This window comes from Plecotus auritus (genome assembly GCF_963455305.1).
Source record: "Plecotus auritus genome assembly, chromosome: 4".
Taxonomy (NCBI): domain Eukaryota; kingdom Metazoa; phylum Chordata; class Mammalia; order Chiroptera; family Vespertilionidae; genus Plecotus; species Plecotus auritus.
In genome coordinates this window covers 14736241-14749823 of record NC_137775.1, presented here as the reverse complement: position 1 = coordinate 14749823, position 13583 = coordinate 14736241, and the positions used below count along the sequence as shown (strand labels likewise).

The following is a 13583-nucleotide window of genomic DNA, read 5'->3' as shown; positions in this document are numbered from 1 at the left end:
ATATATATACTAGAGGCCTGGTGCACGAAATTCATGCAAGAGTAGGTCTTCTTTCCCCCAGCTGCCGGCACCGGCTTCTCTCTGGCACCGGGGACCCAGGCTTCCCCGGCTTCATCCGGAAGGACGTCCGGTCTAATTAGCATATTATGTTTTTATTATTATAGATGTGTATTTGTGTGTGTATATATATATAATAACATTTGTTTTTTCTTTCCCAATCTTTAAGGTACATGGAAGAAATTGTGGAGAGTACTTTGTCCTTATTATCAGTTAAACGTGATCAAAGTCATCTTGCCTCACAAAAGATTTTACATCCCATCTACTTTCTTGTATTGGTTGATGCCAAGGCTGTGTGGTTCAAAAAGTGGATGGTGAGAAAAAATGAAATAAGTTTTTATACCTTTCAGTGCATAGCTATATTTCAAAGAATAGGTAATGTTTGATGTTTGTTGTGTACTAAAAGTTATAATTGTGTTTATATGTGTTAACTTACTTTTTATAACAATATATGAGATAGGTAGTATTATTATTCCATTTTACAGATGCAGCAACTGAGATACAGAGAAGTTAAATTATTTGTTCAAGATTGTTATCTAGTAAAGATTGTTTTTCTTGTGAGCAACAAAGCTAGAATAGTTTTGTTTTTTAAAATATATTTTTATTGATTTCAGAGAGAGGAAGGGACAGGGAGATAGAAACATCAAGGAGAGACTTCGATTGGCTGCTTCCTGCATGTCCCTACTGGAGCCTGTAACCTGGGCATATGCCCTGATCTGGAATCAATCTGGAGACCTCCTGGTGCATGGAATGATGCTCAGCCAACTGAGCCATACTGGCCAGGCCAGAATAGGGTTTTGAATCCATTTGAACTTATTAAGCTGAATGACCTATCCAAATCTGGGCATCTTTAGTTTAAAAACATCAAATTTTTAAAGCAGGTATGGTAGAACGTAAAGATTCTATGCTCACTTTTCGCTGACTTAGGTGATATGTCTGAAAATATTCCTTGATTTGCCTCTTCCTGAACCTGTAGTTGGGAAATGTGTTTAAAGCCTGAATGATGGTGATTTCCTATGGAGCTTACCATTGTCCTCGAATTGAACCTAATATTAAGAGTAAAGAGATCCTTATACTGTTACCTCTCTCATCTGCTGTTGAATAAGAGAGGTCTGTGTCTGGCAGTAGTAGCAGCAGTGTTGGCTTATGTTCTCAGATCTTTGTCCCTTTCAACCTGTCTACTGAACATTGTATATTTGTGGGGAAGGGAAGGGCTGGCCCCAGGACTTGCCATGCAAAACAGCAATATGTTCATTTATTACTCAGCACAATAGCTTAATTGTAGGTCAACATATTTCTCTTATTAAACCTGAAAAGGATTAATGGTTTTGAAAACGTTTTCAGCTATGAGTTTAAAACACACAGGATTTGATTAATCCTTAGTTAACTAAACCCCCATTTAATTAAACTCTATTCCCCAGAATTCTGATATATTTAACTTAATAGTATTATTTACTAATTTTTATTCTCAAGTAAAATGAAGAAACCACATTGAACACTAATGATATCTAATATAATTTAGGGAAATAATATTCATGTGTATTTTCCCCTTGCTTTGTACAATGCAAATGAAGCATGTTTTAATCACATCCATATTTAGCTCTAAGGAGAGAATGAAAGATCTTTTGCCACTTTGAATCTTTTAAAAAATATGATTGGCAAAGCATGGTTAAGATACTGTCCCTTCAGAGCATTTCATCATTGTCAAATTTCTGCATATGTAGATAGTACAGTATCTTCTATAGTGTAAGGGTTGAGATTTTCAACCCCCATGCTCACTTTTGTATTTTTCCTTTAGGCTGTGTCATACACTGGTAGTCAGATTTGTTTTTTGGTGGTGGTGGTTTTAAAATAGCTTACTATGGCCTGGGCAGTGTTGCTCAGTGGTTGAGCATCAACCTATGAACCAGGAGGTCATGGCTCAATTCCCAGTCTCAGGGCACAGGCCTGGTTTGCGGGCTCGATCCCCAGTAGGGGGCGTGCAGGAGGCAGCTGATCAATGATTATTTCTCATCATTAATGTTATCTCTCCCTCTCCCTTCCTCTCTCTGAAATTAATAAAAACATATTTAATATAGCTTAGTATGGAGACTGGTCACAATTGAGGGATACAAAGTTTTTCTACTGGTCTGTCAGTAAACTCATAGTTTTTGATATAATTTGGATTCTTGTGATTGCTGTGCTCATAATCTATTATACATAGAAAAACCTGTTTGGCACTGATTATAATAACTTGAAACTAAGTTATTACGTAATATATGATATTATTGGAAATTATGTAAGAAAAATACATTTTGAATGGTATAGCTTGAATATTAAATTAAATACCATTGTTTCTCTCCTAATTTTAGCATGGATATTGTAGCAGAACTGTTGTACTAAGACTTCTTGAAAAGAAATATAAATCTCTGGTATGTCTATATTTCTGTTTTTATGTTGAGACATATTATCACAAAAAATATATGATGTAATAACTTGAATGTGCAAAACTGAGTGATAACCAGTATTGAATAATGAAGGAGTTCCCCTTTCATGTGACTTTTAAACTACCATTGCATGAAACATAAAAGGATAAAAGTAGGGACTTAAAATACAGTCAAGATAACGATTAGGAAGTACATAACTGCATAGTAGTTTCGTTGCTAAACAAGCTAGTTTGAGATATAAGCCATTTTTTGAAAGTATTATGTAATTTAATTCATATTAGGTACTTATAAGGGAGTGAGTTCTATAAAGTATATCTGTGGTTTTGACTAAAAGTTGAATGAAAAACCTCAGAATGATATATGCTTTTGCAAAAATTGATCCAAGTTACACCAAATATAAACTAATACTATAAAATTATTTGAGCAAAAACGTTTAATATTTATTGCTGCTTAGTAGAAATATATGTAAGGGCAGTGAAAGAAATGGAAAAGAAGTCAGCAATTCAGGTAATTGTGACAAACATGAAAATTTTATTAAAATATAATTATGCTAATGTGACTTTGAGATGATAAATATGGTTTATTTAGTTAGAATCTTGAGTTTAGAAGTCAGGTGAAGGGAAAGATTCATGGAATTGTGAATTTTTGGGTGAAGGCAGTAGAGCATAAAATGAAAGAAAGAGAACAGTAATTGTTTTGTGTTTGAGAATCAAAAGAATTGAGCTTCAGAAATGAGAAGAGGGATATTGAATAAAAGTAATGGAATTTATTTGTAGAGGTAATAGGTGCTTCAAAATCTTTAGACAAACTGAATTGAAATAAAGTCTTTCCACATCTCATTTCTCTCCCATTCCCATTTTAAGTGAAAATTTGTTGTGAGAATAGAGAAAGGAGAAAAAACAAAGAGCGGAATGATTATTTTACCCCTATGGTTTGGCATACAAATAATTCACTGTTGCTAACACAGAGGCCCCATCACCAATTTTTAGCCTGCAAATAGTTACATTATTATAAACAAATTTACTATTTTATCGACTTGGTCAAATACTTTATTTCCTGTAAATAATGGGTCAAACTTGCATGAGATTTCAACTTAAACTTCATTTCTCTTAAAAAGCTTTCCTAAATTTATAAAATATAAAAGTATTTTGTATATATATATTAAAAAGAACTTGGGCCGAAACCGGTTTGGCTCAGTGGATAGAGCGTCGGCCTGCGGACGGAAGGGTCCCGGGTTCGATTCCGGTCAAGGGCATGTAACCTGGTTGCGGGCACATCCCCAGTAGGGGGTGTGCAGGAGGCAGCTGATCGATGTTTCTCTCTCATCGATGTTTCTAGCTCTCTATCCCTCTCCCTTCCTCTCTGTGAAATATCAATAAAATATATTAAAAAAAAAAAAAAAAAAAAAGAACTTGGCCCAACTTTTGTAAAAAACATTGGGAAAAATGGATGCAAGATCTGTTTGTTCCCATTTTCCTTTCAGAATTTATCAGATTTTGTGCATCTACAGTGGACACTTTGGATCACTCCATGGATTTGTCTTTTGTTCTGTAAGAGTTCCTGTCATAAGGACTTCAGTCATAGCAGCCTACTTAGCCTGGTTACCTGCTATAGCATTTCTTCTGGCTTCTCTTCAGCGCTGTCTGATAACAGTTTCTGCAAAAATGGAATGTCTGTATTGTCCAATAGGGGAGCCATTAGCTAGGGAAACTGAGAAACTGAGTTTTTAATTTTCTTTAATTTCATTTTATAACTAATACCTGGTTTGTGGCTACTCTGTGCAATTTTATTTGTTACAGTTATGACATTTATGACATTTTCAGTAGGTAGCATTAGACAACAAATAATTTATGTGTATGTGCTGTCATTTAAAAAAATACATTTTTATTGATTTTAGAGAGGAAGGGAGAGGGAGAGAGAGAGAGAAACATCAATGGTGAGAGAGAATCATTGATCTGCTGCCTCCTGCTCACCCCACACGGGGGATTGACCTGCAACCAGGCATGTGCCCTGATCCGGAATCCAAAGGTGACCTCCTTGTTTATACACAGGTCCAGGCTCAACCACTGATCATGCTGGCCGGGCTGTGTTGTCATTTTTAAAAAGAGATATCTGAGGAAATTGAGGGCTTTATTTCCATTGCAAAGTCATGAAATATTTGAAAAGCATTTGGCTATCAGCATAAACGTTTAACCTTTTATTTTTGACAACTTGAATCTTTGTCCACCCACCCTTAAGTGAACGACTTCTGAAATGGCTTTATTTAGTGCATTTCCAATTTTTCTTGTCCTGTCAAAGTCATTAAAAAACATTGACAACTAGGTTATTTAAATTCTCTTTGTTTTTCCTATCATAGGTTTTTCTTGCCATAGTATTTTAAAAAATATATATATTTTATTGATTTTTTACAGAGAGGAAGGGAGAGGGAGAGAGAGTTAGAAACATCGATGAAAGAGAAGCATCGATCACCTACTTCCTGCACACCCCCTACTGGGGATGTGCCTGCAACCAAGGTACATGCCCTTGGCCGGAATCGAACCTGGGATCCTTCAGTCCCCAGGCTGACACTCTATCCACTGAGCCAAACCAGCCAGGGCATACTATAGTATATTTTTAACACACACCCTCCTCTCATCTTGGTATATATTGATTGTGCAGGAGAATGAGTATCAAATTAGATCCTGAATTTTACAGCAAGTTTCTATCTATCTTCCTGAGGTTTAGGAAAATTATTCTTTATATTTTTAATTGGACTCTGTAGACTAGTTTTAAATTTACTGACTCTAGATCTGCTTTCTGCTCCTGTAATTTAAAGGGGATATTATATGATGTGATTGTTTCTCTGCTGAGATTGTACCTTTTCTGAAATAAAATGTGGCACATTTAAGAAGTGAGGAAAGGAGTAGGGGGAACAGAAGTGGGTGTAAGTGGGTTGTAAAGGTAAAGCTGGGTAGAGATGGGTGCGAGGAGATGGGTTTCTGAAGGTTTGAGTGGAAATGAACGAAAGAGTCTTCGAGAGATTATTTTGGAGATAGTGTTTCAAGTTCACAGTTAAGGAAGCTGACTATTCTTTGCTCTTTTGTGTCCTTATTCTTTAGGACTTCTGTTAAGTGTATTTATTTTTCCGTAATGGCACTTGTCATTCTAAGCCATATTTGTTGTTGCTTTTTACCAAGGTATTGACTAAGAAGTAGGCTTGCAGGAGCAAGTTTATCTAGAAAGAGGGAGTTCTATCAGGAGAAGGTTTCAGCTTTGACTTAGAGAAACTCATGACAAACATAAACACATCACTGAATTTTTTGGGCAATAGTGTGTGCTTATAAATGTTATCTCGGGTTCTGACCAAGCAGAAGCTGGAAAGGGATGATATGGTCATTGATATGACAATCATTGACTGCCCTCTTTCATGAATTGACAACCCAGGGAATGTCCTCATAAAGTTTTTGTAGGAGTTCAAGGCAGCTTGACCAGTTGCTTTGGACTATATTTTTGCTGTTAGCTGGTAATCTCAGAGTTGGCTTGCATTGATTGGATTGGACTATGCTTCCTGTTCACTATGGGATACTCAGTAGATGCAGGACAAACCAGAATAAAACAGGAGTCAAGATTCTACACATAGCAAGCAAAACAAGCAAAGAATAAGCAGGTTAGTAGCACAAATTTTTACCCAATGGTGCCTCTCTAGAACAAAAAGTTACTTTGTACAGATTTCTTTTTTTAAATAAATCTTTATTGTTCAGATTATTACAGTTGTTCCTCTTTTTTTCCCCAATAGCTCCCCTCCACCCAGTTACCACCCCACCCTCTGCCCTAACCCCCCCCACCCCGTCCTTATCCATAGGTGTCCAGTCTCTTCCCGTACCCCTGACATCCCTTTCCCCCCCGAGAATGGTCATTCCACTCCCTTTCTATGCCCCTGATTCTATTATATTCACCAATTTATTCTGTTCATCAGATTTTTTATTTACTTGATTTTTAGATTCACTTGTTGATAGATATGTATTTGTTGTTTATAATTTTTATCCTTACCTTTTTCTTCTTCTTCATCTTCTTACAGAATACCTTTCAGCATTTCATATAATACTGGTTTGGCGGTGATGAACTCCTTTAGTTTTTTCTTATCTGTGAAGCTCTTTATCTGACCTTCAGTTCTGAATGATAGCTTTGCTGGGTAGAGTAATCTTGGTTGTAGGTTCTTGCTATTCATTACTTTGAATATTTCTTGCCACTCCCTTCTGGCCTGCATAGTTTCTGTTGAGAAATCAGCTGACAGTCGTATGGGTGCTCCCTTGTAGGTAACTAACTGTTTTTCTCTTGCTGCTTTTAATATTCTCTCTTTGTCTTTTGCTCTTGGAATTTTAATTATGATGTGTCTTGGTGTGGTCCTCTTTGGTTTCCTTTTGTTTGGGGTTCTGTATGCTTCCTGGACTTGTAATTCTATTTCTTTCACCAGGTGGGGGAAGTTTTCTGACATTATTTCTTCAAATAGGTTTTCAGTATCTTGCTCTCTCTCTTCTTCTGGCACCCCCATAATTCGGATGTTGGTACGCTTGAGGTTGTCCCAGAGGCTCCTTACACTATCTTCATATTTTTGGATTATTTTTTCTTTTTGCTTTTCCAGTTGGGTGTTTTTTTCTTCTTCGTATTTCAAATCTTTGACTTGATTCTTGCAATCCTCTAGTCCAGTGGTCGGCAAACTGCGGCTCGCAAGGCACATGCGGCTCTGTTGACTAATGAGTTTGCCGACCACTGACCTAGACTCTCGATTCCAATAATTACAGGCTGTTGTTGTTCCTTGTGATTAAGCCCCTATCCCAGTGGTCAGCAAACTCATTAGTCATCAGTTTGCTGACCACTGCTCTAGTCTGCTGTTGGATCTCTGTATATTATTCTTTATTTCAGTCAGTGTATGCTTAATTTCTAGTTGGTCCTTTTTCATATCCTCGAGGGTCTCACTAAATTTATTGGTGGTTTCTAGAAGATTCTTGAAAAACCTTATAACTGTGGTTTTGAACTCTATATCCAGTCATTTGCTTTCCTCCATTTCTGTCATTTGTGACCTGTTTCTTTGTCTCGGAATTTTGGCTGCTTCCCTGAGTTGATAGAGTGGCATTGTGTGCTAGGTTTCCTGTAGGGCCCAGTCGCTCAGCCTCCCCAGTCACCTGAGGTGGACACTCTTGGTGCACCCCTTTGTGGGCTGTGTGCACAGTCTTGTTGTAGTGAAGCCTTGATTGTTGTTGGTATCACTGGGAGGAATTGGCTGTGAGGATCAGCTGTGTCTATGATGGGAGAACTTTTGTTCTGGAGACACCCTTATGGGGCAAGACTTGCTTCAGTGGGGCTTTGGTGCTCACTGAGTCTGCCCCCTGAGTGTGTCCCTTATGGATCTGAGGAGTTGTAATTTGGATGGTCCCACTCTGACCACTGGGTACACTGGTTCTTGGATCTCCAAGGAGGTGAAAATTTAGCCTCTGCCTGAAGCTACCCAGCAGGAGCTATGGAGAGATCCGCAGATTCCGCTTCTTTGTTTGGGGTTTGGAGGTGCCCAGATGAGGCCCAGCTGTGAAGCAATGCAAGCTGCTGTGGGGCCTTGGGCCTTCTTTTGGTGGCTCTGGGGCTCTCTGACCCAGCTGCAGTTTGTTAGGTAATTTTAGATTGCAAAGGTCCAGGCCATTCATATGCAATAGCCTCTGCCCACAGCTTGGGAGGCAGGGTCTCAGGGAATCAACAGGGCAGAGCAAACAGCTATGGCTGATCCTCAGCCCTGCCCCAAGAGGCCCCTGGGTCTCAGTGTCCCTCGGTAATTGCTGCAAATACCTCTGAGAGAAAGCCGCCCTCGAGTTCCGCCCGAAGCCAGACAGTCCAGTTTCTCCCTGTATGAGTCTGGGTCCCAGAGTCTCACCCGGAACTGGAGTTCAGAGCAGTCAGGAGCTTGTGTCTCCCGAATGAAAAAGACAACAGCGTACTCAGTTGCCAGCCCTCTCCACGCATGCACCTCATACCTCTGCAGTTTACTTCCTCACCTCCTCTGAGTCTCAGTGTGCTTTTCTCTTTCCTTTTGGTTGTAGAATTTCCACTCAGCCAGCCTTCCTGTGGTTCTGGATGATGTCCATTTTGTTTTTTAGTTGTAGTTTTGAACTGGTTGTGCGAGGCAGCAATTTCAGGTGTTTACCTATGCCGCCATCTTGGTTTCTCTCACTTTGTACAAATTTCATTACAAATCATAGGATAACAAATTTTTCAATGAACGCTCATGAAGCAAGTTGGAGCTAAAGTTATTGTTGACACAGACTCACAAGATGGCAGATCTGAAGGGCTATGAGAGTTTGGGACTCGAGGGGGCTCAGTGAACAACTCTTTGAAGTTCCCACTGAATGTTGCCAAGTCAGAGTCTTCAAGGTAATTTTAATGGTAGTTCCAGGATTAAGACCATTGTTCAATCTGAAACAGTGCATAAAGCTGAATGTATTGCTTACTTAAGTTAAGCAAAGCAGATTCTTCATCGGATATGGTTTGGGGAAAAGCTTGGAACTCAGGGAGTGATGGGCTTTCAGAGAGGAGAATGAGTTCAGCCAATTGTAGAAGAGATCTCAGGTGAGATTGTTGCTGACTGACTGGCTTTTACAAATGTGCTGCCTGGAGTGTGTCTGTTATTGGCTGATTTTCAGAAGCAAGCAGCTAACACTAATTGCTCGGCTTTCAGAAGTATGTTCATTGATATATTTGACATATATTGATTTACAAAATTTTAAACTTGTTCTGTTGGATACCTGTTACCATGGTTATATAGCTTTATCATTGATTTATTAAGTAGATTGAAGTCATCTATAAAACAAATTACACTTTTCTGAGGATGGTGGGGAATTTTTTTTATTCTTAATGAATAGGTACTATCCTGGAAAAATGAGGGGGTTGCTTTTGGTAGTTGTAGGAAAATATTTCAGGGCAATATAGTAGCATGTTTAAAGGCTTAGGATTTGGAAAACACATAATACGTATGGAAACTGCACATATTTTATATGACTGGACATACATTGCCAAGAGAAATGTGAATTGATATTAGGGAAATTTCTTGAAAATCAGTTCTCTGAAAGCTAATATTAAGTGGGTGAAGGTGTTTAAAACATTCTTAGGTGCTTTAAATTGGGTATGTGTCAATTAACTTCAGTTTATTCCACATATGCATAGCGCAGAGCATAATTCCATAAAAATAGAAAAGACATTCTTCAAGGAAATCTTCAGCTCCTTCCCTTTTGCAAATGACAGTGTTGATTTAATGTAAACGTTAGGTTGGAGTGTGTTTCAAATCTAATTGGCGTGTTTTGATTGGTGAAATTTCCCAGTGAATTTGCTTTTGATGAATTAGTTATTTGGTTGCATGTTGAATTGGCTATTGGTGACTGATTTTTACAAAGGTAGATGTACATCTGTATTTGTTTGTGAAAGCGTGTGATTAGGGCAGGGAGCTATCTAGAGGATCAGAGGTATAAGACTGTCAGATCATAAAGAGTTTTTGTATAATGTCAACTTTAGGATATTGGCATTTATTCAGGAGGTGTGGTGAGCCACTGGTAGGTTTTTAAGTATTGAAGTAACATCATAGTAAGGCTTTGGAATATTTGGAAAATGGGTTTAAGGTGCTAGGTGGAGATAGGGAACAAGTGTTGAAGCAAAAAGATTAAGAAGAGTCTTCTCAGTAATCCAAGCAAAAAATGATAGAAATATGAATTAGGGCTCTTAACAGAGTGAATTGGGATGAATGGATGGACTCAGGAATACCATATTTAGAATGTAGGATTTAAAGAACTTGGCTTTTTGAATGGGGAGTGAGTGAAGACTTAATTGAGTGACTAATGTCATTCATGGAGATAAGTAACAAAGTAAAAGAAAAATAGGGGAGTTGGAAAGGTTTTAGATTTGATCATACCTAATTTGAAATTTAGATTTTTAGGAGGCAGTTTTATATTATTGATCTGAATCTCTAAAGTTTGATTTAGAGGAGATAGATAAATATGGGAAGGGGTCCCCATGACCACCCCCAGATTTGATGATTTTCTTCGAAGACTCAGTACTCAGCATATAATCATAATCCCAGCTATGATTTATAACAGAAAGAGGATACGAAGCAAAATTGGCATAGGGAGAAGGCTCATTTGGTGAAGCCTGGAGGACACCAAGCATAAGCTTCCATGTCTTTTCCCCAGTATCACATTGTGACAGCTCATATGAAATGTTGTCTAACAAAGAAACTCATTAAAGACTGCCCATTTTTTAAAACGGGGGGTTGGTTATGTAGGCACCCTCTGCCTAGCACATACCAGGACTTTTAGGCTGCAAATTTCTATAATTAATAAGTTATTATTTTATTAGATAACTGCAGCAGTTCAGCAGTGTGTTCAGTACTTTGAGTTATGTGAGACTATGAAAACCGATGAGATTGTGGGACATTCAAAGCATTGTGGTAAGTATAGTTTTCTTTGTTCTGTACTTAAAAAAATGGTACAGCTTAGTAGTAACTCTTATTTTTTTAACAGTTGTTAGTAACATGGTAAAATCAGATCACTTTTGCTAATGTAAACTATTTTCACAAATTTAAACTATATACCATAATGATGGCTTTTTATAAGCTATCTACATTTGAAATTAATGTATCATCATACTGTTTCTTACCAAAGGCAGTTCTTTAATTTATATTAGAGTTTATGTTCTAATATGTTATACTGCAATAATATGCTGCTCATTTTTTCTCTAGTGTATCAGTCATTTAATTGTCACTTATACATTTTAGTAGGAAGAAAATTCTATAAGATACTATTTTATTATTAGACAACTCACCCCATCCTGTGATTCTTCTCTGATTATCCTCAGTCTGAGCTATTATAACCTAGATGATTTATAATCTGGCCCTAATCTCTCTTTATCTAAATTTTATCTCTAATTAGTGATTAAAATGAATCTTCTTTTACAGTCAGATTCTTTTTTATTTTATTTTGTTAATCCTGGCCAGAGGATATGTTTTCCATTGATTTGTAGGGAGAGTGGAAGAGAAACACTGATGTGAGAAAAACACATCAGTTGGTTGCCTCCTGCACGAACCCTTACCAGGGCCCAGGCCAGGAAGGAGCCTTCAATCAAGGTACATGCCCTTCACTGGAATCGAAACCTTTGGTCCGCAGGCTGACACTCTATCCACTGAGCCAAACCGGCTAGGGGTACAGTCACATTCTTCTGCAGATCAGTGCTTATATATCTTTGTTATTCCTACTCCTACTGCCCATATCCGCATCCTTTACACTAATATATATCTTATTTATTGTGAAAGAATAAACTTTATTTTAAAATGTTCACAAAAGATTATCTGCCTATTTTGGATTTTTATTGCTCTTTTACTTACATCACACAACCTGCCATGTGAATTTCTCATTCTGTTATGTTATTTTATCACTTCTCTAAGTAAAGAGTAAGTTCTTTGATTATATGAAGACTAGAGGCCTGGTGGATGAAATTCGTGCATGGCGGGGGGGTGTCCCTCAGCCCAGCCTGCACCCTCTCCAATCTGGGACCCCTCGAGGGATGTCCGACTGCCCGTTTAGTAGGCCTGATCCCATCAGACATCCCTCTCACAATCCAGGACTGCTGGCTCCCAACCGCTCGCCTGCCTACTTCCTGATTGCCCCTAACCACTTCTGCCTGCTAGCCTGATCAACCCCTAACCACTCCCCTGCCAGCCTGATTGATGCCTAGCTGCTCCCCTGCCAGCCTGTTTGCCCCTAACTGCCCTCCCCTGCAGGACTGGTCACCCCTAACTGCCCTCCCCTGCAGTCCTGGTCACCCCTAACTGCCCTCCCCTGTAGGCTTGATCTCCCCCAACTGCTCTCCCTTGCAGGCCTGGTCCCTCCCAACTGCCCTCCCCTGCTGGCCTGATCATCCACAACTGCCCTTCCTTGCAGGCCTGGTCCCTCCAAACTGCCCTCCCTTGCTGGCCATCTTGTAGTGGCCATCTTGTGTCCACATGGGGGCAGCCATCTTTGACCACATGGGGGCAGCCATCTTGTGTGTTGGAGTGAAAGTCAATTTGCATATTACTCTTTTATTAGATAGGATACCTTATTTTATTTTTTTTAATCCCTGGGTAAATTTTTCATCTAGCTCAAGCAAGAAAAATGGTTAAACACCAATAATTAATGGGCTTCAAAAGCCAGTGTTTTATAGTGGAGGAGAAAATACAGAAGCCAGAGTTTATTCTTCAAGAAGAAGAAAAAGATAAAAAAGAAAAGGGTAGATAAGTTTATGTAAATATCTCTTTTATAAATTTATAGATTTTTCTAATTTCTTGATATTAAGATGTTTTTATCCAGTGCTTTACCAGCCCCTGCCCCCCCCCCTCACCCCCCAATTCTACCAGCCCTTAGTGACTTTTCTTTCTTTCCTTTTTTCTCAGGGTGCTTCCTGCTTTCTTCTGCCATTTCTTTCAAAATTTTTGCTATTTATTTTCTTTCAGAGTTTCCTGCCTCCAGTTTCCCAACTTTCGATCAGTCCAAGCTTCCATATTCTCTGGTCCTTAGGAAATTGAGCAGAGAGCATTTGTGTTGTAAATTGATAGTGCGCATATATTTTTCTAACTACAGCTGCTCTTTGTGTTACTTTAGGATCCTCTTAGATGTTCTTTCTTCGTTGTTTCATGATAGCTATTGCAAGCCTTCACCAGTCTCGTCAAGCCCCGTGCCTTGCCCCTGCCCTCTTTTCTCTCGAGAGAAGACCTTGCATCCTACTTCACTAAGAAAAATGGAACTTTGCAGATATGAATTCCCCACGTATCCTGCTTCTGTGCATGCAAACACATGTTTGTATGCCTTTATTGATATCTCCTTTCTCTGGGCCACAATGGAGGCGTTTCCTTCTGTTCCAGATTGGTCTCCGTCTGTTCTTGATTTTGTTCCTGTTTGGTATTCTTTGTTTTTGTTTCAAAACCAGGACATTGCTTTCCTTGTTACTGTGTCTCCCTTTGTATTGGTTCCTTCCCCTGTATCCTCTAGACCTCCTTGTAGGTCTTTCATATAAAAAACTGAGCAAGTTCACATGTACCTTGTCTCTGCTTCC

The 13583-nt window shown here is 38.7% G+C and overlaps 1 protein-coding gene across 1 annotated transcript in view; it reads left to right on the top strand.

Annotated features, from left to right (window-relative positions):
• Window positions 1-13583, top strand: part of TBC1D32 (TBC1 domain family member 32) — a 124886-nt gene that overhangs the window by 16678 nt on the left and 94625 nt on the right. Inside the window, exons 9-11 of the mRNA XM_080664101.1 lie at window positions 227-371; window positions 2409-2468; window positions 10854-10944. Of these exons, the coding sequence (XP_080520227.1) occupies window positions 227-371; window positions 2409-2468; window positions 10854-10944 (296 nt within the window). The remainder of the gene's footprint in view (window positions 1-226; window positions 372-2408; window positions 2469-10853; window positions 10945-13583) is intronic.